This window comes from Lissotriton vulgaris, chromosome 1_2, assembly GCF_964263255.1.
Source record: "Lissotriton vulgaris chromosome 1_2, aLisVul1.2, whole genome shotgun sequence".
Taxonomy (NCBI): Eukaryota; Metazoa; Chordata; class Amphibia; order Caudata; family Salamandridae; genus Lissotriton; species Lissotriton vulgaris.
Window position 1 is genome coordinate 216,951,070 of NC_141686.1, and position 26,447 is coordinate 216,977,516.

General features: G+C 46.2%; 1 protein-coding gene across 2 annotated transcripts in view; it reads right to left on the reverse strand.

Moving 5' to 3' along the window:
• Window positions 1–26,447, reverse strand: part of LOC147735036 (E3 ubiquitin-protein ligase ZFP91-like) — a 134,552-nt gene that overhangs the window by 42,673 nt on the left and 65,432 nt on the right. For both annotated transcript variants that reach the window (XM_086953136.1, XM_086953137.1), the window contains 4 exons: window positions 25,414–25,533; window positions 25,207–25,257; window positions 19,676–19,754; window positions 4,195–4,309 (listed from right to left, as the gene is read on the reverse strand). In XM_086953136.1, coding sequence (XP_086809262.1) covers window positions 4,195–4,309; window positions 19,676–19,754; window positions 25,207–25,257; window positions 25,414–25,533 — 365 coding nt within the window. The remainder of the gene's footprint in view (window positions 1–4,194; window positions 4,310–19,675; window positions 19,755–25,206; window positions 25,258–25,413; window positions 25,534–26,447) is intronic.

The window sequence follows — 26,447 nt, forward strand, 5'->3', positions numbered from 1 at the left end:
TCAGCTTCGAGGTTAGGTCCTTTGTCCATTCCAGGCGCAACTTGGCCTGTTTTGGCTGGTTTTACACCTCATCCACTGCATGGAGCATGTAACGTAGCTGAGTTAAGACGACTACATGTAGTCGCAATTAGCGTGATTAGGTCGTTAGTGCAATACATTACCCGCAATCTCCCGGGCGGAGCCCCGGGTGGTGCGGCGCTTCCTGCCGGACAGGGCAGAATGAAGCTCAGTCCCGTTATGGTCAACGCAGTGATGGGCAAGCGTCCCCAAGAACAGGATGAATTTCCTTTCTGCGGGCTTGCCGAAAAGTTTGCCCAATTGGAAGCGGTATTTCCTAACGTGTCTCCTGGTGAAAAACACAGGATTCTGACAATTACCTTCCAGAAGGATTTGACTCCCGAAATCGGTGACTGTGAGACCTGGGGAAAAACGTTTGCGGCGGTCTACGCAAGGTGTTACGGCACTCCGTCTATGACTGTCCTGCCGACGGTCCTTAAACGTGTTCAGGATGAACACGAACTGGAGGCTGTGGTTGAATTGGGTATGCGTCTCTGTGGCACCTTTGATGTGGTTTCCGATCTCATACTTGCGAATGTCAAGGGGGATGCGGTGAACTTTCAGGTTGCCAATGCTTTGCAGGCGATTCCCAATGCCGAAAAACCACGGCAGTTAGCGAGGATTATTAATAATAATAATACTGATATTTATAAAGCGCGAACAGCTACCTCGCGAGGAGGTGTCCCGGCGCTAAATGAGCAGTTTTAGGCAGAGCGAAAGGGGGGAGAGTGCTTAGGTTTTCTGCATAAAGAGCCAGGTCTTTAGTTGCTTCTTAAAGCTAGATTCTGTTGTGGCAGATTGGATGGTGGAAGGTAGGGCATTCCAGAGTTTTGCCGTGCCGGTGGAAAAGGACCTGCCACCAAGTCTAGCTTTTCTGGCTCGTGGGACGAGTAGCTGAAGCAGGGAGTTGGATCGCAGGCACCTCTCCTGATGGTATCGGGGGAGTGTAAGCTTTAAGTAGTTGGGACAGGTCCAGTTTAGTGCTCTAAACGTCAGAGTTAGAGCTTTGAATTTTATTCTGCTACCCACTGGGAGCCAGTGCAGCTTGCGCAGGTGCGGAGAGACATGCTGTCTGAAAGGGATGTGTTTTATCAGTCTCGCAGCCGCATTGTGGCGGCTTATAGTGGCCGCAATAGTAGGGGTCTCAAGCCTTTTTCTACTAAAGAGAAAAGACAACCCCAAGAGCAGAAGTCGGAAACCGACGACCAGCCCATGTCCAAAAAACAAAATTGGCCTAAAAAACAAAAACAGGGAAAGAGACAACAACAGAAACATCAGTCTCGTCCTGCGTCTCCATTGCCTGCGCCCACAGAACGTGTTTATGACATGCGCGATCGCACGATGATAAAATCACCTGATCGCTTTCAGGTTTCTGATCAACGCTCTCCTCGTTCTTTTCAGGAGTCATCAGCTTTTTCATCCGGTGGTGGAGGAGGTGGCAGGGGTCGGGGCGGCCAGCAAGGACGCGACCAGCCCCACCCAAAAGACTGCAAAGGCAAGCAGGACGATTCTACACCGAAGAGACCCCAGTTTCAGAAAAAGAAAGTCGCTGCTTTAACAGCACATAGCTATGACACAGATAGTGGGAACCAAGCTTCGGAATCAGACATGGGCTCTGACCTTGCTGGACAGCGCAGCGGAGATTACCATAGTGCGTGAGGCCCTGCCTCCACTACTGAAGGTGACAGCGACTGACCGTTATGTTGTTGTGAAAAGAGCTGACACTAGAGTAGCTCCCCATGACAGGATCTATGAAATAGTCTTATTCATGGAGGGTAACATTCAACGCACCATAGAAGGGGTATTTTGGTAGAATCTTAAGACTACCTATGACATTTTGTTAGCGGAGGCTGACTGGCCCCCACCTTTTGTGCTCGCAGCTCTGAGAGGGGAGGAGGTAATCTCCCTAGTTTCGCGTACACAGTCTCGAAGGAGCATGCGCTGAATTTTGCAGAAGAGTGGGCTAAGGCCCTTGCGTCGGCTCTGTACCATACTCACTGTGGATGGGATCAATTTTCCCCTCACCACGAGATTCCTTTGCGGTCTATGCCTCAGCCTCAATATCCCTTGAAATCCTTGAACAATTAGAATATCAGGGTGTTATTGAAACTTGTGTGTCACCAATGAATAACCCCCTTTTTACTGTGATTGTTTGGTATTGGAGTACCGGCATTTAAACTAGCATTGCCGTACATGTGCAGTACAGAATACTCAGGGCTCTGCTTTAGTGGATAGTCTTGTGTGTAAGCGGTTTAAAACCACGCTTGACATTTCCAACGGTTTTTTTGCCCACCATTTGGATGGTCTGAGTTCCCAATGGACCTCCTTTACTTGCGGCGGTGTCAAAAACATTTCAAACGTTTACCGATGGGCTACAAGAATAGTCCTGGAGTGTTTGCTGCCCGCATAGTCTCTCTCTTAGAGAGAGTTGACCCAGATGCTTGTTCATATGTGGATGACATTTATCTCACGGATGATGAACTGTGGGAGCATCTGTGTCGAGTTGACCGCTTAATTTGTAGGTTTGCGGACTTCGGTTACAAATTCAACTTTGCAAAATCGCACATTGCAGAGTACACTGTGATGTTCCTGGGCTACGAGCTCAACAATGAAGGTCGAGGATTGGCTCCTCACTTCTTGGAGAAATGTGCACAATTGGAGCACCACAGCATCACTCTGGAGCACCACAGCATCACTCTGGAAAACCACAGCATCACTCTGGAAAACCACAGCATCACTCTGGAAAACCACAGCATCACTCTGGAAAACCACAGCATCACTCTGGAAAACCACAGCATCACTCTGGAAAACCACAGCATCACTCTGGAAAACCACAGCATCACTCTGGAAAACCACAGCATCACTCTGGAAAACCACAGCATCACTCTGGAAAACCACAGCATCACTCTGGAAAACCACAGCATCACCCAGGGCCTCCACAGCATCACCCAGGGCCTCCACAGCATCACCCAGGGCCTCCACAGCATCACCCAGGGCCTCCACAGCATCACCCAGGGCCTCCACAGCATCACCCAGGGCCTCCACAGCATCACCCAGGGCCTCCACAGCATCACTCAGGGCCTCCACAGCATCACTCAGGGCCTCCACAGCATCACTCAGGGCCTCCACAGCATCACTCAGGGGCACCACAACATCACTCCGCGCCATCACAGCATCAATCTGTGCAACCATTCAACAAGTGGTTCAAATATGTTCTCTCAATGTTTCAAGCTTTATTACAAATGTCACAAAAAGATGTTAATATTTCACTTCTGTTCTTGGATTTTCGTCACAATAAAATACACTGAACATAATCCTCACAAAAGTTATTTACAAAAGTTTAAGCTATTGCCATTATAAATTACAATCACTTTTATTTAAGTATTAATTATTTTAAAACATTAAAAGACATTGTTATTTGTAATATCAATACATCTAAGTCACGTAAATACAAAACATGTTGCATTAGAAATGCTATAGGTGTCACATTTGCGAAAGTTATAACTATTGGCATTGTAAATGTCAAAGCTATTAATTTAGCTATTTTCAAAACCAACACATAAATAAAAAAAATGTCATTTACAAGACCAATAGCTCAAACTTTCCGAATGCGAGACCTATTGCATTGCAAATGCTTGTTCATGTTTGATGTTCTCTCTGTAAATCTTCCTGCTTTCGCTCCTATGTTTTGTTAGCACTTAAGCTATTAAATAAATTACTGGTTCAAATGAGATCAGCCTCTTATCTTTAACAAAACTAAGAACATTTTCTGTCAATATGCAATCAGATCAGTGCCTCCCACCAGCTATACTCATTCTTGTGTATTGTTTCTGACTCTTGCTAAGTACTTTGTAAAAAGCACTACAATAAATAAAGGTAAGTTTGCTTAGGCAGATGGTATTTTCTTTTTTTAACAATTCCTAAAGCACATGTGCATCTTCTGAATAGGAAGCAACATCATTACCACGTATTTCATAACTTGAAATAATTATTTCTCCTTGTGGACCCTTTAGCCAGACAGTCCTTGGCTATACCTAATCCTCACTAGAAACATGCCATCTGCCTGGAATATCAAACCCGTCATCAGTGCAGAAAAAAGTACCTAAAGCAATCAGTCATCAGTGCAGAAAGAAGTACCTGTATGGTGCTTTGCATGCCGCAACAGCTGCTTTTGTAGTCTAAAAAGTCGTCCACAGGAAGGATGAGGACACACATACTTCTTCTTTAAAAGGTGTTGGTACTTGATGTGGTGCTAGAAGAGACCAAATGAAGTGAGCTTAGACATCAAAAGTATAGTTAGCCATGAACTGCTAAAATACACCAGTTATTTACTAGCATAAAGTATGTACTTACCTTTAACAATCGTCTACGGCAATGGTAGTTTGTGCAGATTCACAAGTTTGCTTCTCTGCCACCTGCTGTCTCATCGTGGAACAATTGCAGAAATACATTTTTAGGTCTTGCCTATTTATCCCGCAAGGGTTAATAGACTAGAGTATAGAGGGTCATTCAAGGTCTGAAACCATCGCACAGATTACGTTGAGTGCAAGTGCACATGCACGCGCTTTTTACCATTTGCTCCCGAGCCGCCTGCCTCAGAGAGCTTCACTTCAAAGGCATCCAGTCCCCCGCCCCCTGCTTCACACTTCATGGCCGCCAGGCCGTGTCTCGCATTTCTCCTCCCCCTCCCCACAGCAATGCCAAGAGCTTGTTATAATAATATGGGTAAACAACGGAACATACACTGTGGAAGCAATAAACTATAGTAACACACATTAAATGCTATTTAAAATAAAAACATCATAACTTGTCATTGTATTTCTAATCCATACATACATGTTTCAGAGTGTTACATTGACATTTTAACTTAGTCTGGAAATCTTTCTGGTTTGCCCGCGTTTCTTTGCCTTCTCGTATACTTGCAGCACCTCATGTTGCTCAACATTCTGTTTCCTTGAGCGTCTGAGCCCTAAAAAGGGCTCTGTTCTTGTTTGGTTACTTCAGGGCACCAAATTTCTAGTCGACCGTTGTACTGGCATTAATGGTTATGGTCAATGAACGCAATTTTTAAATATTTTCTTTCTATTTCCAAGTAGTAGTTCTTTTCCCACCTTCACAAATGTGATGAATGGAAATATTACACATCTTTTGCATTGATTTTGCTTCATGGAATCTAAACAAGACCACCCTGTCTGTGCATGTACTTTTAGTTTTTAAAAGTTTTGTGATGATGAGGTCTATTTTCTTTCCTGAAATGTTTCACTTTCACAAATGTTTGAAATCAGTTTCTTTCAAATTGAGCAGTGCGTTTACATTTTTGTGTGCACGATTGGCCAAATACATTATTTTTGGACACATGGCATTGTCCTTTCCACAGTACGTGACTATCCTGCTTTTATTTTATGTATTTACACCGTCCAACTGCTTTTCGGTTTAATTCTATAAAATCCACGGAGCGAGGGGGGGCTTCAGTGCATGTGAGCGGGCGCGTGCGCGCACCACTCAAATGCTTCCCCCACCCTCCCCTCCATCACTTTACCTGCTGGCATTCACCCCTCCCTTCTAGCCCAGTCCTTGTCACCTTGCCGTGACCCCATAAGTTTCTGCTGCTTTTTTAATCACCTGATTGTATGTGCCAATGTAATCTGGGGGTGATGGCCTCGAAGGGTATGAATTCCCAGCCTCCTCAGGAGATTCGGAGTCGAGATCTTGCCATTGGAGGTCTTGATTCACTGAGCTCACCGATTCTGCGTATGCTTGTTAGTCTTCCTCGACGGCTTCCCCGAAGAAGAATGATTCTTCCTCTTCGATCAGTTCGGGGTTTCTTGGCGGAATTGGTTCTTCACAACCTTTTCGCCTTCCGTTTTCTTTGTTTTCGGCTTTTGTCAAAGTCTTTTTTGCGTTGAGGGATATTCGCCATTTCGGTTTCGAGCCTTCTGCTCTTTTTTTCTATCTCAGTCGCGTGTGTTTCGACGTTGAGATTTTCTTTTTTCCCGTTTTTCGGCTGTCTGGGTTTGTTTGGGCCTTTCTTTTTCGACACAGAGGCATCCTTTTCCAGACTGTCTTTCGACGTCTGTTTTTTTGAGGACCGTTGCCGTTCCGGCGTCCTTATCCAAGGATCCTACGGTCTGTTTAGGTCTCGCGTAGAGAGAGACCTAATGCCGTCCATCCACAAAGCTGACTTTTACGATCCGGATTTCGAAAGTGCACGCCTCGTGCACGAGCTTCTGCCTATCAGCCTTTCACTGACTGGCTCTTCAAAGGCTCTGCTCCCCGCCCCCGCCTGCACTTCACGGCCGCTAGCCTTCTGTCCCTTAATGGAGAACTACGCATTAACAGCGGTTAGTGTGTCCGCATTAACGTAGGTCTTTCTAAAGAAAGATTCTCTCTGAGGCACAATTTCTATTCAGACCCAGCACCTTTAATTGCAGCACCGCGTTTTCCTTTTCGCCGGCTAACTTGGTGAGAAATGACAGTCTTATGCGCGTAATGATACCTCAAGTGTCCCACAGTCATCCCCCAGCGTGCGCTGTGCCAACAAGCCTTTGAAGTGAAGCCTAGCTTCACTTCAAAGGTATCCGCTACCCCGCCCCCTGCTTCACACGTTTCTCGCATTTCTCCTCGCCTCCCTTGCCCTTCAGCGTGCCTTTTCCCAATGTCCAAAGAGTCTGCGGCTACGTTTCTCCTCAATGTCCTTCCTTCTGTTGTTCACCCTGCACCCTTTCTTCCTTCGTTCTTTCCTTTCCTTCTTTTGGCCCGTCAGCCTCCATCCTTTCTGTCCCTCTTCCTTGTTCATATATATTTCCGTTCCAACTGCATTTATTTATTATTTTTTTGCTTTTCCTTTGCTCGACTAATAGCACGGCGTCTGTGAAGCGGACGCCATACTTCATGTTTTGGACGGCATTTATATTACGGCCGCCTTATCTTTCCTTTCCGTCGCTGCCTCTATATTTCTGGCTTTCCCCCTCCCTCCTTGCGATAGGAGCCCTCCTCCTACCCTCCGAGCACAAACGCAGCTGTGGGTTTCCCAGTACACGTAGGAGAGCTGACACCCACACTTTGCATGGCAAATATGCTATCAGAACATATTAAACAATGTAAACAAAATTACAAATGCTGATCATACTAGGAAAAAATTCCCAATATGATACATTTTAAATTTTATTTCCATTGTTTAATTTGATGGCATATTTTTTGTAGGCACAGGGGAGAGCTGACACCGAAACTCAAATCGGTGTCCAGCTCACTAAGTCAGCAGCTATGTAGCTTACATTACACCCTCTCAAAAGTGTAGCTGACCCCGAACCACCACCAGTATGGCTGCATTTGAATGCTCCTACTTGGAAGTGACTCAAGAAAATAACAACGGAAGGTGAAGTGCTAGCCCATACCAGCAAGCAGTTTTGTCCGTGGAGGAAGAAAGAAAGCTGATGCGTTCGTTGGGCTGTTATTTTATGTTTCACATGTGCGTTTAAAGCATGCATATGCCTACAAAATAGCACAGGCCGTCGGCCACATCACTTTGCTTATTTATTTTGTATTCCTTTAAAAAAAGTCATGCCTTGCAAGATCCGCTTTGCTGTACAGCTTGTTATTATTATCACTCTCCTACTGACTTTTTTTCTCCCCCTCATCTCACCCTCTTAGTACCTCTCACTCATCATCGTTCTCCTCACCAGTCTTTAGTTCACCCACCCACTTCCTTCACTCGTTGAGCCTGCCTCTCCCTCACTTGAAGCTTCTCTGATCATCTGTGTTTGCTGCCCTCTCACCACCAGCCCCCCTCACAGCCTCTGCTCACTAATCCAGACACTCATTACACCTTTATCAGAACCTCTCCTCACCCTTTCACCATCCACCTCCTCACCCCTATCTTGGCGTCCCTCTCTTCACTCCAAGTCGGGACCCCTCACTTTATTTTTCTGTTAGTGACTCGACATCATTGTCCTACCATCTCAATTAGTCCATCTCTTCATCCCTCACTTTACTTGTCTGTTAGTCGCTCCCCCTCCTTATTATGAACCCCCTCATTCTTCACCAATCACTCGCTATACATTTGCTAATGCTCCCCATTGGGGCTTCTACTCCTCACTAACAGTCCCTCCCCTCACCTTAGTTTACCGATCCTGTCCGCTTTCCCAGACTCACCCACTGTTTCCCAAACCTCAATTCCGAACTACTCCATAATAATTGTTTACCTACATTTTTCCCATCTCCCCCAACCCTCTTCTGTTACTGCCCTCTGCTTATTCCTATTTAAGCGTGTCTTTTCTCCACCGCTCACCCTTCCCTTATAATCCAGATGCCTTCCTTTGCCCGCAATATTACCTCTCCTCACTGGCACTGATTGCAAGGGACACAATTTCAAACTGGGTGTAATTTCTCTCTTTCCCACGCCTTCTACTTCCCTTGCTACGACATCTTTCAATCCCTTTATTCCTCTTTTCCAATCCCGCCGATGACGTTTTTCCTTTTCTACCTCCCACCACTCTAACCACTCTCCCCCTCACTCATTCCATTGACATTGTTCCTACCTTTTGCCCCCCTTTTCACCACCTTGCTATTACCCCCATCACGTGTGTGTGTGTGTGTGTGTGTGTGTGTGTGTGTGTGCGTGTCTGAAACAGTTTATCTCAGTGTACACTGGCATGCGAGGACGTGTTTGTATGCGACGATGTGGTTGTATGCGAGTATATCTGAATAGTGTTGAAAACCCATCCCTGCATGTGTGCATTGGAAGTGTGTGTGTGTGTCTGGTGTGTATGCATTCAAGGATAGTCGTGTGTGTATATTCTATGTAATGTGTAAGTGTGTGTTAACCGATGTTGGTGTATGCATTCAAGAATCCATCTGTATGTGTTTTTGTGTATGATGATGATCTTTTTGTGGTGGTGTTATCTGCATTCAAAGACGGAGTTGGGTGTTTTTCATTTTAATGTATCTTTTGTTTTGTGTGTGTATCATGCCTGTGTGTAGCATAGACGACGATTTATCTGTTCAATAATGTTATCTCGCCTATATTTATATAGTAATTAAACAACAGGGGGTGGTGATGGACAGAGTTTCTGAATTGAGCTGAATACTCTCACCCAGTCAAGAGATCAGGGCTTAATCCAACACCGTTTTTTTAGCTCACTGCACCATCCCAGCTCAGAACCTGGCTATATGCAAATTAGTCTGTCCCTGGCCCAGTGCATCATGGGAACAGGGCAAACCAAACTACCAAGCCAATTCTTTCACTGGGAAGGAAACAAGCTTCCGGGGACCGATTTCTGGCATTTCAGCCGTCTTCGGCCCGGCTTGCTTGAATCCTGATGGTGCAATGAGCAAGGGACTCACGTCTGAGTATACCCTTCCACGCTTATGGTGGACAAAATAATTAAACAACAGGGGGTGGGGATGGACAGAGTTTCTGAATTAAGCAGAATACTCTCACCCAGTCAAGAGATCAGGGCTTAATCCAACACCGTTTTTAGCTCACTGCACCATCCCAGCTAAGAACCTGGCCATATGCAAATTAGTCTGTCCCTGGCCCAGTGCATCATGGGAACAGGGCAAACCAAACTACCAAGCCAATTCTTTCACTGGGAAGGAAACAAGCTTCCGGGGACCGGTTTCTGGCATTTCAGCCGTCTTCGGCCCGGCTTGCTTGAATCCTGATGGTGCAATGAGCAAGGGACTCACGTCTGAGTATACCCTTCCACGCTTATGGTGGACAAAATAATTAAACAACAGGGGGTGGTGATGGACAGAGTTTCTGAATTAAGCAGAATACTCTCACCCTGTCAAGAGATCAGGGCTTAATCCAACACCGTTTTTTAGCTCACTGCACCATCCCAGCTAAGAACCTGGCTATATGCAAATTAGTCTGTCCATGGCCCAGTGCATCATGGGAACAGGGCAAACCAAACTACCAAGCCAATTCTTTCACTGGGAAGGAAACAAGCTACCGGGGACCGGTTTCTGGCATTTCAGCCGTCTTCGGCCCGGGTATTCTGCTTAATTCAGAAACTCTGTCCATCACCACCCCTGTTGTTTAATTATATTTATATAGTAGCATGCATCTGAATTAGTGGTCTGTCTTGACTGTCCATTTCTCCAATGCTTTTGCATATTGTGTTGACCGGAGTTGATTTTGTGCAATTTGCTGTGTCTAATGCAGTGTGTATTTTATCAGGTACTTTTATCTGGGGCTATGGGATAAACTGAAAGCCATTAGTCGTCCATTGTGTGAGGTGATTTAGGGGTTGGAACCATCAAAGGCGGAATAGTACAACACTCGGCGACCCCGCAATTAATCTTACCGCTTGAAAAATATTGTTACTGAAACTATAGGCATCATTTAGATTTAATCGAGCTGGGACTTTGTTAGGAGTGAAGGAAACACCAGGCTTGCATTGTTGGAGCCTCTGCTGGCTCTGCCTGCAAAAACATCATACCTGGTGGCCTATCAGCCACTGTGGTCACCTCTCCCTACTTCCTACCAGCTCTACATTTCCATGTCTTGCTGTACATTGAAGGAATGGCCGTCCAGGGCAGAGTAATCAAGTGAGGACTAAATGCATTGTTTGTTTTTTTTATTTCAAGAAACAAACATACTTTGGGAGCTTGTTTCTTGAAAACATAATTTTTTGAGTTCATGCATCAAACATGACTGTTGCTCAGCAATCATCTGTGCCTTCAGTGGTTCCACTGAAGGCACACGGGTCCTCCACCATAGGATCGGAGGCTAAACGCACCAATGACTGAAGATGGCATCTGCCAACACCTGCTGAAATGGGGTGCGCACTCCAAGCAAAGGTATCCCTTCATCGCCACTGTTTGCAGAAAATGGACACTTTTTTAAAAATCCAACCCTGCTCTCTAGAGATGTGGCCTAACGACCTGAGCGGCCATCTAAGTCACGTAAATACAAAACATGTTGCATTCCAAATGCTATAGGTGTCACATTCGCGAAAGTTATAACTATTGGCATTGTAAATGACAAAGCTATCAATTTAGCCATTTTAAAAACCAAGAAATAAAATATTTGTCATTTACAAGACCAATAGCTCCAACTTTTCTAATGCGAGACCCATTGCATTTCAAATGCTTGTTTTGTTTGGCTGCAGCTGTGATCGCCGAATGCTTAGACGGCGAGGATCCCTTTGGAGGTCTAGAGTCTGATTTTCAATCAATCAATCAATCAGAGAACTTGTAAAGCGCGCTACTTACAAGTGAGGGTCTTAAGGCGATGGGGGGTGTGGGGGTGCTGCTACTGTTCGAAGAGCCAGGTCTTGAGGAGTCTTCTGAACGAGAGTAGGTCTTGGGTCTGCCGTATGTGGGTAGGGAGGGTGTTCCAGGTCTTGGCCGCGAGGTAGGAGAAGGATCTGCCACCGGAGTGGAAGCGGAGTCTGCTGTTCAGGTAGGCTGGTCTGGCGTTGTGGAGTGCTTTGTGTGCTTGGTTGAGGAGCTTGAAGGTGATCATCTTGCCGACGGGGAGCCAGTGTAGGTTTCTCATGTGGGGGGTGATGTGTCTGCGGTGGGGGACGTTGACGATCAGTCAGGCGGTAGCGTTTTGGATGCGTTGTAGTCGTCGTAGGTGTTTGGTTGGAATTCCTGCGTAGAGTGTGTTGCTGTTGTCCAGTCTGCTGCTGACGAGGGCCTGTGTCACCGTTCTTCTTGTTTCGGTCGGGATCAACTTGTAGATCCTGCGGAGCATGAGGAGGGTGTTGTAGCAGGAGGAGGACACGGCGTTGACCTGTTTAGACATGGAGAGGGAGCAGTCTAGGATGAAGTCTAGGATGAATCCTAGGTTGCGTGCATGGTTGGTGGGTGCTTTTCCCAATGTGGTCGACCACCACTAGTCGTCCCAGGCTGAGGGGGTGGGTCCGAGGATGAGGACCTCCGCCTTGTCCGAGTTCAGCTTCAGACGGCTGCTCCTCATCCAGTCGGCGTCGTCTTTCATTCCCTCGTGGAGTTTAGTTTTGGCGGTGTGTGGGTCCTTGGTGAGGGAGAGGATGAGCTGGGTGTCGTCGGCGTAGGAGATTATGTTGAGGGCGTGATGGCCGGCCACTTGTGCGAGGGGGGCCATGTAGACGTTGAACAGCGTCTGGCTGAGGGATGAGCCCTGGGGGACACCGCAGATGATGTCGGATTGGAAGGGTGTGAGGCGGACGATCTGGGTTCTGCCGGACAGGAAGGACGTGGTCCAGTCAAGGGCCTTTTCTTGGATCCGGGCTACTAGGAGACGTGTCTTTACGGTGTGATGGCAGACCGCGTCGAAGGCGGCTGACCGGGCCAGGAGGATAAGGGCTGATGTTTCGCCGTGGTCTAGTTGGCGCCTGATGTCGTCTGTGGCGGCGATGAGCGCCGTCTCGGTGCTGTGGTTACGTCTGAATCCGGACTGAGATGGGTCCAAGATGTTGTCGTCTTCCAGGTGGCGAGCCACTTGCAGGTTGACGATTTTCTCAATGACCTTTTCCGGGAACGGGAGATGGGACGGAAGTTCTTGAGGTCCTTGGGGTCCGCGCTTTGGGCTTCTTGAGAAGGGCGTTGATTTCGGCGTGCTTCCAGCTTTCCGGGAATGTCACTGTTTTTAAGGAGATGTCGATGACCTTCCGTATTTGGGGTGCGATGGCTGCGTCTGCTTTGTTGCATACGTGGTGTGGGCACGGGTCCGACGGAGATCCTGAGTGTATGGAGTTCCTGACCTTGGGTCTCTCGTCGTCGTTGGACCAAGAGGTCATGCTGGTGGTGTTCACAGGGGGGAGGGGCAGGTGGAGTCTGGCGTAGTATGGGTGGTCGTGGTGTTGAAGCTGTCGTGGATGTCGGCGATCTTGCTGTGGAAGAAGAAGGCTAGGGGGTCACATAGCTCTTGTGAGGGCGGGATGTCGTTGGCGCTGGGGTTGGAGAGTTCCTTAACGATGCTGAAGAGCTCTTTGCTGTTGTGTGCGTTGTTATCCAAGCGGTCTTTGAATGAGGATCTCTTGGCTAGTCTGATGAGGTGGTGATGTCTGCGGGTGGCGTCCTTGTGGGCTGCGTGGTTGTCCGCTGTGCTTTCGTGGAGCCATATCTTCTCCAGTTTCCAGCATGCGCTTTTGGTGAACCAGGTGGCTCTCTTGCTGGTGTGGCTGTTTGAGGGTTTCTTGAGTGGGGTGAGGGTGTTGGCGCAGGCGTCGATCCACTGTCTGAGGTTGCGGGCTGCGGCGTCTGGGTTGGTGGGGTCGGGGGGTGGGTTCTGGGCGAGGGTGGTGATCAGCTGGTCTTCTGTGACTTTGCTCCAGCAGCGGCGAGGCAGCTGTTGGGTGTGGTTGGTTTCTTGAAGGTGAAATGGTTACAGCGGTGATTGGTCCAGTGGAGTTCGGTGGAGTGGTCGAAGGAGACATGGGGGCCTGTGGAAAAGACGGGGTCCATTGTGTGGCCGGCGGTGTGGGTGGGTGTGGTGACGAGTTGTCGGAGGCCGAGGTTGTACTCAGGGTGGGGGAGTTGGCGTCGTCGTTCGCGAGGTGGAAGTTCAGGTCCCCGAGGAAGAAGTAGTCCGTGGAGGCGAGTGCGTGGGTGCTGGTGAGGTCTGCGATGGAGTCGCTGAACTGAGCCCGGGGTCCAGGGGGTCTGTAGATGAGTGTTCCTCTGAGGGTGGTGTTGGGGTCGGTGTGGATCCGGAAGTGCAGGTGTTCGAATTTGAATTTAAAAATATTTATTGAGCGCTCGTACATCAAGCGGTTTCATGGCGCTGTAGAGGAAAAGGATACCTGAATGAGAGGGTGATGCGGCTTAGATTTTAAAAACCTGTGCAAACAAATCGGTTTTCAGGGTGCTCCGGAACTCCAGATACGAGGGCGTTGATCTCATTTGGAAAGGTAGAGAATTCCAAAATTGTGGAGCAAGAACGGAGAACATGGAGCCTCCCATTCTGCTCTTCTTGAATCTGGGCACCACCAGTAGGGAAAGAGAGGAGGATCGGAGTTGTCTGCAGGGGATGTAGGGGACTATTTTTGACGTGATAAAAGATGGGGCTGTTCCTGCAAGAGCCTGGAACGTGATACATCCCATCTTGAAGAGGGCCCTTTCTCTAATTGGGAGCCAATGGAGGGATCTAAGAAGGGGAGTGGTGTGGTGTGACTTGGGTAAACCATAGGCCAGGCGGGCAGCTTGGTTTTGCACCAGTTGGAGCCTCCAGATGCCGTAAGCGTGGGCGCCGTTGTATAGGGCATTCCCATAATCCAGCCGGGAAAGGACCATAGCCATCGGGATCAATTTAAGGGCTGAAAAGGAAAAAAACGTGAGATCTTGCGAATGGTGCGCAAAGTAAAAAAACAGGAAGAGACCACTGTGAGTGTAGGGTCAGTTGTTGGTTGAGGGTGATTCCCAGTGTCTTAACGGCGGGAGAAGGGGGGGGGACCAAAGGAGGGGGACCAGAAGAGGGGGGACCAAGGGTTGAGTTTGCCGCCAGTGAGAAGGAGCTCTGTCTTATCAGGGTTGAGATTGGGGTGGTTAAAGCACATTCAATCCCTGATAAAGACCATCACCGACTGGAAATTTAAATAGAATCTGGGGAGTTAGAGAGGTTAAAAATGAGTTGGAGGTCATCGGCGTTGTTAAAACACCGTGACCTCCATCCTCTGCAGAACACAAATGAGCAGGCGGACGTATAAATTAAAAAGAAGGGGGGGGAGCGAGGAGCCCTGAGGGACGCCACATAGCACTTTGGGGGCATCGGAGGAAAAATTTGCCAGGTGGACTGCCTGTGAGCGGTCGCTCGGGAACGAGCTGATCCAGGCGAGGGCAGAACCTCCAATGCCTGCCGCCTCGACACGGGAAAGGAGGATGGTGTGATCGACCGTGTCGAAGGCGGCCGACAAATCGAGGAGAACCAATGCCTGAGGGAGATTAGCATCTTGCAACACTCTGTTCGGCGGTGTTGAGGGTGTCATCTGCGTGGGTGGCAACCTTGAGGGTGGACTTGTGGACGATGGCTATTTCTCCTCCGATTCCGCTGGCGCAATCCCTGCGGGTGATCTTGTAGCCGCCCAGGATTGTTATGGCGATGTTGGGCGCCGATGAGTCGTACCACCAGGTCTCGGTCAGGAAGGCCACGTCTGGGGCGGAGGTGTTAAGCAGATCCCAAAGCTCGACGGCGTGTTTGCGTGCGGAGCGGACGTTGAGGAGTATGCTGCGGAGGTGGTTGGGTCCAGTCCTTGGAGGTTTGGTGTCGCAGGTGACTCTGTAGGTGCGGCAGGAGAAGGGTCCGTGGATCCGTTTCGGGGCTGCCTGGAAGCAGTTGCGGTTTGAGCCGGCGTTGAGTGCGTGGAGGGTGCTGGCGTCGTAGTGGATTCTGGTGTTGTGGCGTCTGCAGGGTTCTGGCGTCTGCGGGGTTCTGGCGTAGGGCGCGGTCCAGGCGCAGACGGGCTTGCCTTAGGCGCGCCTTTGGAGCGCACTCTGCCCGCGGCCGCCATTATAAGGGGAGGTGGGAGGGAGGAGCAGCTGGGTGGCAGGGGGCAGTGAATGGGCGCGGGCTGCAGGGGCAGCAGTGGCGGGAACTGCGGGGAAGGGGAATGGGCACGGAGACTTCTAGTTTTTTCAAAGTCGACGACTTTTCTCCTTCGAAGTCTTCTTCTCGACATCCACGACAGCAACATCTCTGTCCACGTCATCTTCTGGTCCTTCGGCGACGTTATCTTCCTCCTCATTGGAGAGGCCCAGGCCTCGCAGCAAAGGTGGTGGTCCATGGCCTTGCACATTGCAGTTGGCTTGTTGCTGCCTTTCTCTCACCCTCAACGTCTTCGGGGCGAAGATGCAGCAGGCCTTACAGTCGTCGCTCTGATGGCCCAGCAGCAGGCACACGTTGCAGACCGGGTGTTGATCCTTTTGAGCAGGGGTCTCCAAACCGGTCCTGGAGAGCCGGATCCATGCCAGATTTTTAAAATTACTACATGTATCTCAATGGGAATATCCCAAAAATCTGGCATGGATCCTGCCCTCCAGAACCGGTTTGGAGACCCCTGCTTTTGAGAGTATTTGTGGTGGCAGTTCTTACAAAGCTTGAACGGCATCTTGTCCAATACCAGGCCCAGGGAGCCCCCTGCAGGAGCATTCTCCGATCGTTGACGAAGATCTTGTTTTTCTTCCTTCGTCGAACTGGGGTTGTCTTATGATTTGAAGTTGAAAGTGTAAAACACCGTCCTACCGATTTTCCTCGATTCTTCTCTCCAATCTTGGGAGCTCCTCCGTATCGATCCAGACCCAACGGCGGAAAAAAAGAATCAGAAGATGGCTACTAAAGGTGGGCGCTTCGGAGGAAGCCCGTCGACGACACAGAAGGGCACCAAATGGTACTACGTCATCGACGCCCACCAACAACAAAAAAATACTACAATTCCGGAACCTACCACTAGATGACGGAATAATGCACAGCATAGTGAATACAGAAAAGCTTCACGCTGCAAAACTAGCATTACAGCTTTTCATCTCTTTGAGCATAAAATATTTTTGTCCACGTGTTTGAGCTTTCCTTGCAAACCCAAGTGTCAAATCTGCAATGGAAAACAGCTTTTCCAATGGTGAGTGATAATTTCAGCTCACAGAATGAGACCGATTCAAGCTTCAAGTGCCCACACAATATACTTCATATAAGGTTCTCCCAAGAACAACTTTTCTCCAAGCCCGCATTTTTGAAATGCGGTTCAAGACTGCTTACACAGGGGCTACACAAGTCCTCACTGCTTTTGGGTCCTCAGAAGTATTTAACCTTATCTTCTAAGCTGGAGAAGACAGAAAAAAATCCTCCCTAAGGAGTCAGAAGGAACATGGCGGCTTCTAGCTAAGATTGTTTGTCTGGACCCATTAAGAGAGCAGGCATATCTATCTGGGCTGACTTGGGGGACGCAAATGGAATCCATCCGTGGGAGCTGTTAAGAGCCAAGATAGGGTCTGGTTTGTCTTAGTTTAAGTATTTAAAACTTCAATCCTGGTTTGATGCAGAAAAAGGGGGCATAAGAGGAGACTGGGACATAGAGATTCTTTTCCAATCAGTCCAGCTAATGAAGAAAGAAATCTCCATTTGGTATAAGAAGTTCCTAGACGCAGAAGACATAGCAATTCCATCACAATCATCAATCTTGAACTATTCCCCTGTTGAACCCACTATAGTTGATCTTTTAGAACCATCTCTAAAACTACTTTATAAATTCATCAAACCAGCCAGCTTAAAGAAAAATCACTTCTTTGAAACTAACTGCCTTTACTATACGCCTGCCGGAATTGCTAAGTTTGCCCCACTGCCCACACCAAAATACCCTAGATGTATGGCCTTTAACGCCAATGATATCCACATCTTCTAGGAGTGTCCTGAATTAGGAGCGTTCTGGAAGGGGGTGGAAGATTCTCTGTGTGGCATTTTTAAAGTAAACATCGAGTCAATATATCATTAGTGATCTTTGGCAACGACGGACTATCCACCTTGGACCTATCGCAGACACATAGAGGGTTGTTGCTATACTTGGTGCTGCTCGCCCAGAGAGAAATATGTATAAAGTAGAAAGATTCCCATCCCCCAATCCTATGATTACACCAAGCCCCCATAAAAAAGGGGCCGGTCGGGTCGACCTAAGCAAGTGCAGTAAGCTAAAGGGCACCCAGGTAGAAAATGACAGCTTTTTAAGATCTGCAGTAGCTTATTGGTGAGATGAGAATCCCCCCCCCCCCCCCCCCCCAAAAAAAAAGTTGGAGAGGACAGTCGTGGCAAGTCCCTAGCGTGCCACAGCCACATTCCGGTCAGTGTTCTTACGGAGTCCAGACTCAGTTCTGGAAAATTGTCCATGCCACGGATCCAAAGCATGCACTCCTCCAGGGATCCTGGTAAATCAGTATAAAACAAACCAACTGCCTTGCATCAGGCTAAGCTCCTATGTGTCTGCCACTATGACAGTCCCAGGGATCACTGTAACAGACTAGGCAAATAGCACAACAGGGATGCCATGCATCTGCAATTATTTAAGGCATGCCTGTTAAGGAAGACAATTCCCTGTGAGGTTAGGAAAATTCAGAACTCTAACCTATGCAGCTGTCAACTTTTCCCTGGAGTGAGCTCTTCATACTTTGTCACCTCTTCAGGGTCAGGCAGTCACATGATCAAGTGAACTGATGCTTTCAGCTTCACATTGGTTGTGCACAGCTGCTTAGTGTCTCACGTAGATGCCACTACTCAAAGGGAGAGGACGTAGCCTTACGGCTAGAGTTGTTGACCTCGAAGCAGGGGAACCGGGTTCGAGTCTCGCCAGCGACGCTCAACATCCTGTGATTCTGGGCAAATCACTTAATCTCCCCTTGCCCAACAAAAAAGAATGTGTCTGTTTGTAACGCCACTGGTGCTCATGTAAAGCGTTCTGATACCTGATCTATGCGGGTCTAGTTCGCGCTATATAAAAAACTCAAAAAAAAAAAAACAGCAACAAAAAAAACCTGGCGGTACAAAAGGGGGTGACGATGGACGGAGCATCTGAACCGATCAAACACTCACACCCAGTCAACAGATCTGGGTTTAATCCATCACCGTTCTTTAGCCCACTCTGCCACCCCAGTTCAGACATGCCCATATGCAAATCAGTCTGGCCCTGTGCCTTATGGGAACAGTCCAGCCCTTACTGCCAAGCCATGCCTTCCCTGGACCGGATTCAAGCTTCCTAGGACCGGTTTCTGGCATTACAGCCGTCTTCAGCCAGGCTTGCTTGAATCCAGTGGCAAAGTGAGCCAGGGACTCACATCTGAGCATACCCTGCCAACTTATGGCGAATAAAGCGGTACAAAAGGGGGTGGTGATGGACGGAGCATCTGAACCAATCAAACACTCAGACCCAGTCAACAGATCTGGGTTTAATCCATCACACATCTACTCAAACCTAGGACAACTTTCTTTTGGGTTATACATTTAGTGCCTCTGTTATGCATTCAATACGCTGAAAGACCTGTTAAAAGCCGGTTATTTGCAGCACAAAATGATAATAGAAAGGAATTAATTTTCTTTTCCAACTGCACCTATTGTAAAAAGCTCAGAAATTAGCAAATTTAGAAATACATGCTTTTTGCAAGTGTGCTTTTTTGAAGCTTTGAATGTAAAGATTTTAAGATGTTCACAATGGTAACTGGCTCCAGGAGATTAAATCCCCAAGCAGCCAAGAGAAACCTATATATAACATTGTATGGGCCAGAGAAGGATACAGAAGTTGGTACGATGTGAAAATGATTTTGTAGTATTTCCACCCACTCACCTTCTCATGTGTTAAGCATTAGGAGCAGACTACATATAACCCCTGGGCATGATTACCACCATGTCCAAATTAAAATATTAAAAAAGGGAATCTAAGAATCGTTTAACAGTTTGAGAATCGTTTTTAAATTAAATGCAAATTGACAGGTCACACACCACAACAAAGTTGTGACTGAGTTTACCCAAATTGAGAGCACTATTCTTCTATAGCAAATGGTGGAAATCCAGTTTAACAAACCTCCTCTTCAGCGACGACACGCCACCAAAAATAACTCACAATTGTAGGGCATACTGGAGAATTCGATGTAAGCAATCTGCTACTAGTGTACGGTGTAATCTTGAAAAAGTGTAGAACATGTATTCACTGACCTGCAGATAGCGTGGATGTGCGAGTACAGTGCCACAGCCTTCCATTTCACATCGTACATACTGAATAGGCGGTTTCTTTCTAAAATAGGAAAAAGGCAATTAGATAATTAACATAAGTAAATAGTCATTAAACATAATTATATTTGTAAACAGTTAATTTAAAGTCAAACAACCAAAAATGTGTTACAAGTATAATCAATGGCTTAGCATTAGCAGCCATAACATAAAATAAGTAGCTAAAATGTCCAAATCAAAATTCCTTCGTTGACAGAGCACAAGCATTCATATTCTGCAATCATTTTGTAGTAACTATTAGAACAGTGTGTACTGTCCTCTCTGTTCTAAAGAAAATCAAAGCTCCTCTATCCTATATGTACAATTAATTTTCAACAGAAGAGCTACTTAATTTCTTGTTATCCTGCTTCTACATCAAAGGTACCACCTATAAATTCACATCCTCTAGAATCTCTCATACTGTAGGTTCACCGAAGGAATGGTTCCTTATCTCCAATGCCTTGTTTGCTTATAGAAATATAAACAACGTATCAGCCTATAAAAACTGCAAATATTGGCAAACTTAATTTATTTACTTTCAAAAATGAAAATCCATTTTAAATATATAATTGTCAACGGAAAACTGGGTGCCAAGGAAAACAACTCTTTCTCTAACATATGTGAAATTACAAGAAGGGAAAGGAAGCAAGGGAAATGCAGCTCGATAGGTTGCAGTCATACTAGGCTCAAAACGGATACAATGTCTTTAAAGCTCTCCGCCCTACAGTATCACATTATGCCCTTTAGGTAGCAGTTATTGCGTTTGTATTTTAGTCACAGAATACTAAGTATATTAACTTCCTTTCCAACTTCAACTTAGGAGTAAGGTATTGTATTGTATTGTAATTGCATTTATATAGCGCATACTACCCCTGATGAGGCGTCGAAGCACTTTTTCGGCGAGTTGCACGCTAATCCGGGACCCAGGATTAGTGTTGAATTAATATAGTGATACATGCAAGTACATTTTAAGTGGTGGATAGCTTAGTCAGTTATTTGGATTTGGAATGATAGAAGGATAGAGGAGGACAAAGGTTTGTATTTATATAGAGCTTGTTGACGCACGCTATTCAGGAAGCCTACAAAGGATTAGTGGTGAATTATGAAGTAATTTCAGTGGTGGATATTAGTCAGTTACTTGGAGTGAGAAGGATAGCTGAGGGATAAAAGGGGAAGAGAGATTTGCATTCATATAGCACTTGTTACCCCTGATGGGTGTTGAATTGCTTTTCTGGTGAGTAGCACGCCACTCCGGAACCCATAAAGGATTACTGTTGAAAATTAGTAAAGTAAAAAAAATAAGTAATTTGAGTAGTGGATATGTTATTCAGTTGTTTGGGTAGTATATTAGTATAGTTTAATATGGAATTTGAGAATTGAACAGGTTAGTCTTAATTTCGATTGAAAAGGATAGTGGAGGGATAAAAGAGAAAGATTTCTTATTTTTTATAGGTCTAGCAATAGGAGGAGGCTTTTGGATGAGTAAAAGGAGTGTTGCTGCTATACCGATTTCTATAATTATAACATTTCTTACTAATGTAGCCATGTCCACTTTAACTCTGGTTGAGTGGCTTTTGGTTTGCCAGACATTGTATTATTTATTCACTTTTTGGTAGCATAATAGAAAGCGGAAGAGTATTCACTTGGATTGAGACTGTGTGGAAAGGCCCAACGGTTACAAAAAAACTCACATTTTCCTATATCTTTTATGATATATCTCAATTCTGGAATTCTCTCCCTCTGGAGGTTAGATCACTGACCTCCTACGCTTAGTTTAGGAAACAGTTAAAGACTGGCTTTTCTGCCAGGCACATGACTAAACCTCACAAGCGGCAGTACCTCTGGACTCCATCGCCATGAAATTGTTTGGTGAACATGCGCTTTACAAGCTCAATTAACATAAAAGTTAACATAACCCAAGCTACAGAAGCAGTTGTGCTGTAAGGACGGCGTCCACTCATTCAATCTACTTGTTAAGAACAAGTATGTCTTTCCTAATAGACCCATCCAGCGTTGGGTAGCTAGCCTTGGTGTGGGTTAAAGCTTCCCTTTTGCCCATACTGATCTTTTAAGAGAGAGCCTCCGGTCACACAATGTCAATGTCCTGTTGGGGTTTGAGGTTCGCCCCCCCCCCCCCCCCCCCCCCACCAGGTCTCAGCTACACAACATTTGTTTGCCGCGCAGCGGGAGCACCCACAGAATTTCTAGGGCACCTCCGGATGCACAAGGTCGGTGGCGATAGCTAGGAAAAACCAGTACGATACAGTCACTAAGTAGTACAGGCAGAATGGTAGATGACTAGGAGAACAAAATGGTGGGCGAACAGCATATATCCACTCACCTCCTTGCCCTGGTCCACCCGCACACAAAGGAATAGGTACAAAGCAAAAGGCAAAAGCATTCAGTAGGTTCTAATATCAGATAGAGCAAGATATCAAGCAGAAGGATGGCAAAAGAAAGAGAGGGAAGAACAGGAGAGGTTAGTGCTAAAACAGGAGATGAAATCCCTGCCTTATAGTCTCTGGACTCAGTTCTCAGAATCCAGGCATTCAGGGTATGCCCTAGTTTTCCTCGAGGGTTGCATGCACCACCCTGCAATGACCAGAGGCTTCCCCAAGTGTGGGAGACTACTCCTGCAGTAGTCAAGATCAGGCAGGTCTGTGGCAGACCAAGCCCGGGCAACACCCAGCCAACACCAGCACCCTGTGAAGTTGAGCCCAAATTCCTTGTCCTGCCGTACACCCAAATTCACTCACTTCTTCGAGTGGAACGGGCACAGTGCGAGGCAGCGAACACAGTGAGGAACTGCTGGTGCAACAGTGCTAGGGGGCTGGAGTTGAGAATGAGGATGGGGGTTGGAAGAACGTATAATTTTGATCAGTTACTTGCTGATGAAAATTCGGGAAGATCAGCAGCACTCCCACCTGCGCTCTCCTTCCATGATGTGGGATGCTCACATGGTCGGGCACAAGCACAGCATCAGGGGGAGGGGATTGCTAATAGTCTATTTCCCACCCGAGACCTGAAGGGAGCTGTCTTACGAGATCTACACCATGAAGTGCAATTGAGATGGGTGATGACTCACCTAGGCCATTCTCCTCAAACATGAACCTGAGAGGTCAGGAACAAAAAAAATCAATTCTAGATTGAGAGGAATTAACTGGAGAGAAGAATGTATATTCCTGTAGAGTTGGATTGCAGGCTCTCCAGGAGTCCATTAAACCTCTTTGTTTTATGATAGAAGTAAAGTGGGAGTGCATAGAGGATGATGTAAATTTAGAAATGGAATATCAATAGAACAAACATATAGTAAAGGGTGGTGAAACCACAGAAGGGGTTGAAAAAAACAGACGCAAGGCAGTCGACACACGGGAAAGAAGCAGACCACAAGAAAAAGGGCTTCAATTAATTCTTGAGTACACAAATTACAGTTTGAAGAGAGGTTGTCATGAGAAATTAAGTGTTCCTCTCCACAATTTTCCACTTCCGCTACCCTTTCACTGCACTGCTAACTTTCTGCCTGGGTACAAGTCATTATTACTGCCCGAGTGCTCATCACAGCAGGCCTGGGTTTTCAACGTCCTTCACAAATTAAGTGGGGTACCAATTTAATCTAGAGAAGTTTGGAAGTGCAGGTTGGTAGGAATGTTGTGATCCCCACAGTGTCTGCAACTTTACCTCAAGAGAAAATGAGAGCTTTCAGCTAAAGTTTGACGTTTGCATGGAATTCTGGTAAGAACTTGGGGTTCGTCCTAAGATGAACTCTACTTGTAGACCTGGAAAAAAAGTGCCGGGGGTGCAAGAGCCTGCAATTCATGAATACTCCTGAGGGATGTAATAGCTACAATAAAGGCAGTCTTCCATCAGAGGAATTGTACAGGACCAGAGTGTAGTGGTTCAAAAGGAAGGCCCATGAGCATATTTAGGACAACATAAAGGTTGTAGACGGAGAACACTGGTGGGATGACTCTTGGAATGCGATTTGGTGCAAGGTTTGTGTGCTTTGGCTTTGACCATATTCACAGCTCTTATAGTCAACTTTGCATCAGGGGCGGTGTTGAATCGATGTAACACCTTCTCAACCCTCTTCTTCCAGAATCTAAGACCTCTGGACTGGGATGCCTGATGACTCTGCATCCTCTTCTTCTTTAGCACTCAGGGGGTAAGCTATGTCGAAGATGCCCTCTGACCTCCTCCTCTCGATGTGAGCCCAGAGCCTGTCTCTCCATGGGTGAGAGGCCTTCTACTGAAAGGCCAAACAAACACCTACCACTGAAAGGCCAAACAGAAGGTGTAGATGTTGTCAGGGAAAGACAGATTACAGGCCACGGGGAGGTTGGAGGAGGTGTATCTGTCAATGAACTAAGGGCAGTTCCTTAACCCCTTCCATGCTCATGACAAGGTCAGCTCTTCATGCAGTACACTGGTTGTGTGCTTAGGACGAGCTGACCTCGTCATGAACAATGGGAATTAAATAAGTTCAGCACAGGAGGGGAATTCCATCAGCAGCCAAGGTGTTAAGGGCATCCATCCCATCACCATCCGCGTCTTTTCATTCTCTAAAGCCGATAAGGGCCCAGAGAGCAGGGAATCAGGTCTTCAATAAGGATCTCCTAAGCGCATTGAGGGAGCGGAAAGGGATGACCATTCGACCTTGCGGGCCCAAAGCAAATAAACTTGGAGGCGAAGAGTCCAGGAGCATTGTTGATACACATCCAAACCAAATGGGGGAAAAGGAGGAGAAAAACAATTTAACAATAGAGTCGGTAACCAGGTGCATCACCAGCTAATGGAGAAGTCACACAACACCTTGTGGCTTGAAAGATTTCTTAGAACAAAGACAGGCTGCAAACAGGTGCATTTACAGCCACACATGGTATTAACATGTCATTATAACCTACAGTTCCGTAGCTGGTTCTGGTTGTCAACCAACAAATACTATATATTTCTTGAAAACAGAAAAGTATATTACTTTTGTACATTGGCCATCCAGACAAAATATGAACAGGCCTTGGGGCATCTTTCTTTGACTAATTATAGTGCCACTTCGGCAATACGAGCATTTCCAAATATTCCAAAATAGAGGTTGATAATGGACTAAAAGTTTGCCTTTATCTACAAAATCGCATCTAAAAATTGTGACTAAGTACTGGCACACTGTTGGCCTATGCTTGATGTCCTAGTGAGTTATGTGGTCAACAGCTAAAGTAAAACCTTTACAATAGGTATAATTCTGGGACCAGACTCTAGATAACAGACCGCACAGAATGTGAATCATCTATAATAGGTGCATGTTCAAAAATCTATCCTACAGGGATACTCTCACAGCTATTTATGAATAGAGAGAAGAACTCATTATTTTGGAAATAGTTCTTCTTATGTCTGTCACAAGCAATAGCATGCATCTCTCCGTCCAGTAAGAAAATATTTGGTATGAAGCAGAAGATGAGTGAATACCCAGGCTACTGCAGACTCACCTTCTTTTGGGCAGCCGAGGAGTTTTGTCATCTTTGCGCCGCCGGCCTCTTCTATTAGGAGAATGAGGAGAAAGACATGTAGAATTAATGATGTGAGCAAGCATCAACATTACTGTGCACATATCTACAGCATTTTGGAAATATAAAGTAGAAGCAAGACGTATGAAAGTAGGTGAATGAATAGACACACTACTGATAATTACTCACTTTCTGGGAAGATCCTCCACTTCTCTAAGTGCATTTTCTTCCTCTTTTACTTCTATCTCTACTTTGATTTCCTTTTCCTCTTTCCCTTTACCGATTTTCCGCCGGGGTTTTGGAAGATCCCTGCAGGCACACAAACATGCTTGAATCAACACGTGAGGTCAAATGACTATAAGAACATAAATGTGTTCCATACTCCAGGTAATCATGCAGTAGTGAATGATGCCCCATACTCCTTCAACATCTTGCCAAAATATGCAGGTTCCTGGGGTAATGCATACCTCTCAAAAAAACAGGTTAGGTTTGAAAAAAATATCCAGCCAGGGTCTTTTTAGTCTTTATTATCTGTTATGTGTTGACCTTCATTTTTAAATGGAACAAGCAAAAGAACATCATTAGAGATGGATGAGCTCACATGACATGCACAGATGTAGAGGTCTGTGGTTTAGGATACCCAGTTTCATAATCAGGGATTTTTGAAATGTAAAGTTAATTTGCATAAAAGAAAAATTCGACCCGTTTTGACAACTGCAGTCACAGGTGGAGAGTGTTCTGTAATTTCTGCACATACAATCTTAAACGCAAACTTTCCTTTATTGAGGAGTGGCCTCTTAATCTCAATGTATAAATAGGTTCATCATTCGTATCTTCTCTTGAACAGCAATCACAACATAATAGTGAGTGCAAGAAACAAATGGAAAAAAATAAGTAATATAGCAGGAAAAGCACGGAAGAGGATAAGAAAAAGGAGCATGAAATAGTGAGGTGAATCGGAACTCTGAGTTGAGAATCTTCAATAAAAATTGAATTGAGAACTTCTTCAGCACAAACAGTTTTTGTTTTAAAAGCCAAACGAAACTATGGGTTTTTAGGACTTCTTTTTATTGGATTTAAAGCATCTCTCCAACAAATGCTCAGATTTGCATGAAATGAAATAAGGAAGATAATTATGATTATTATTAACCTTGTAGAGCGCCTGGTTACTCCAACAGCCTATGGCCCCAAGATGTAAGATGCCTACTTCCAGCCCTCCGGGG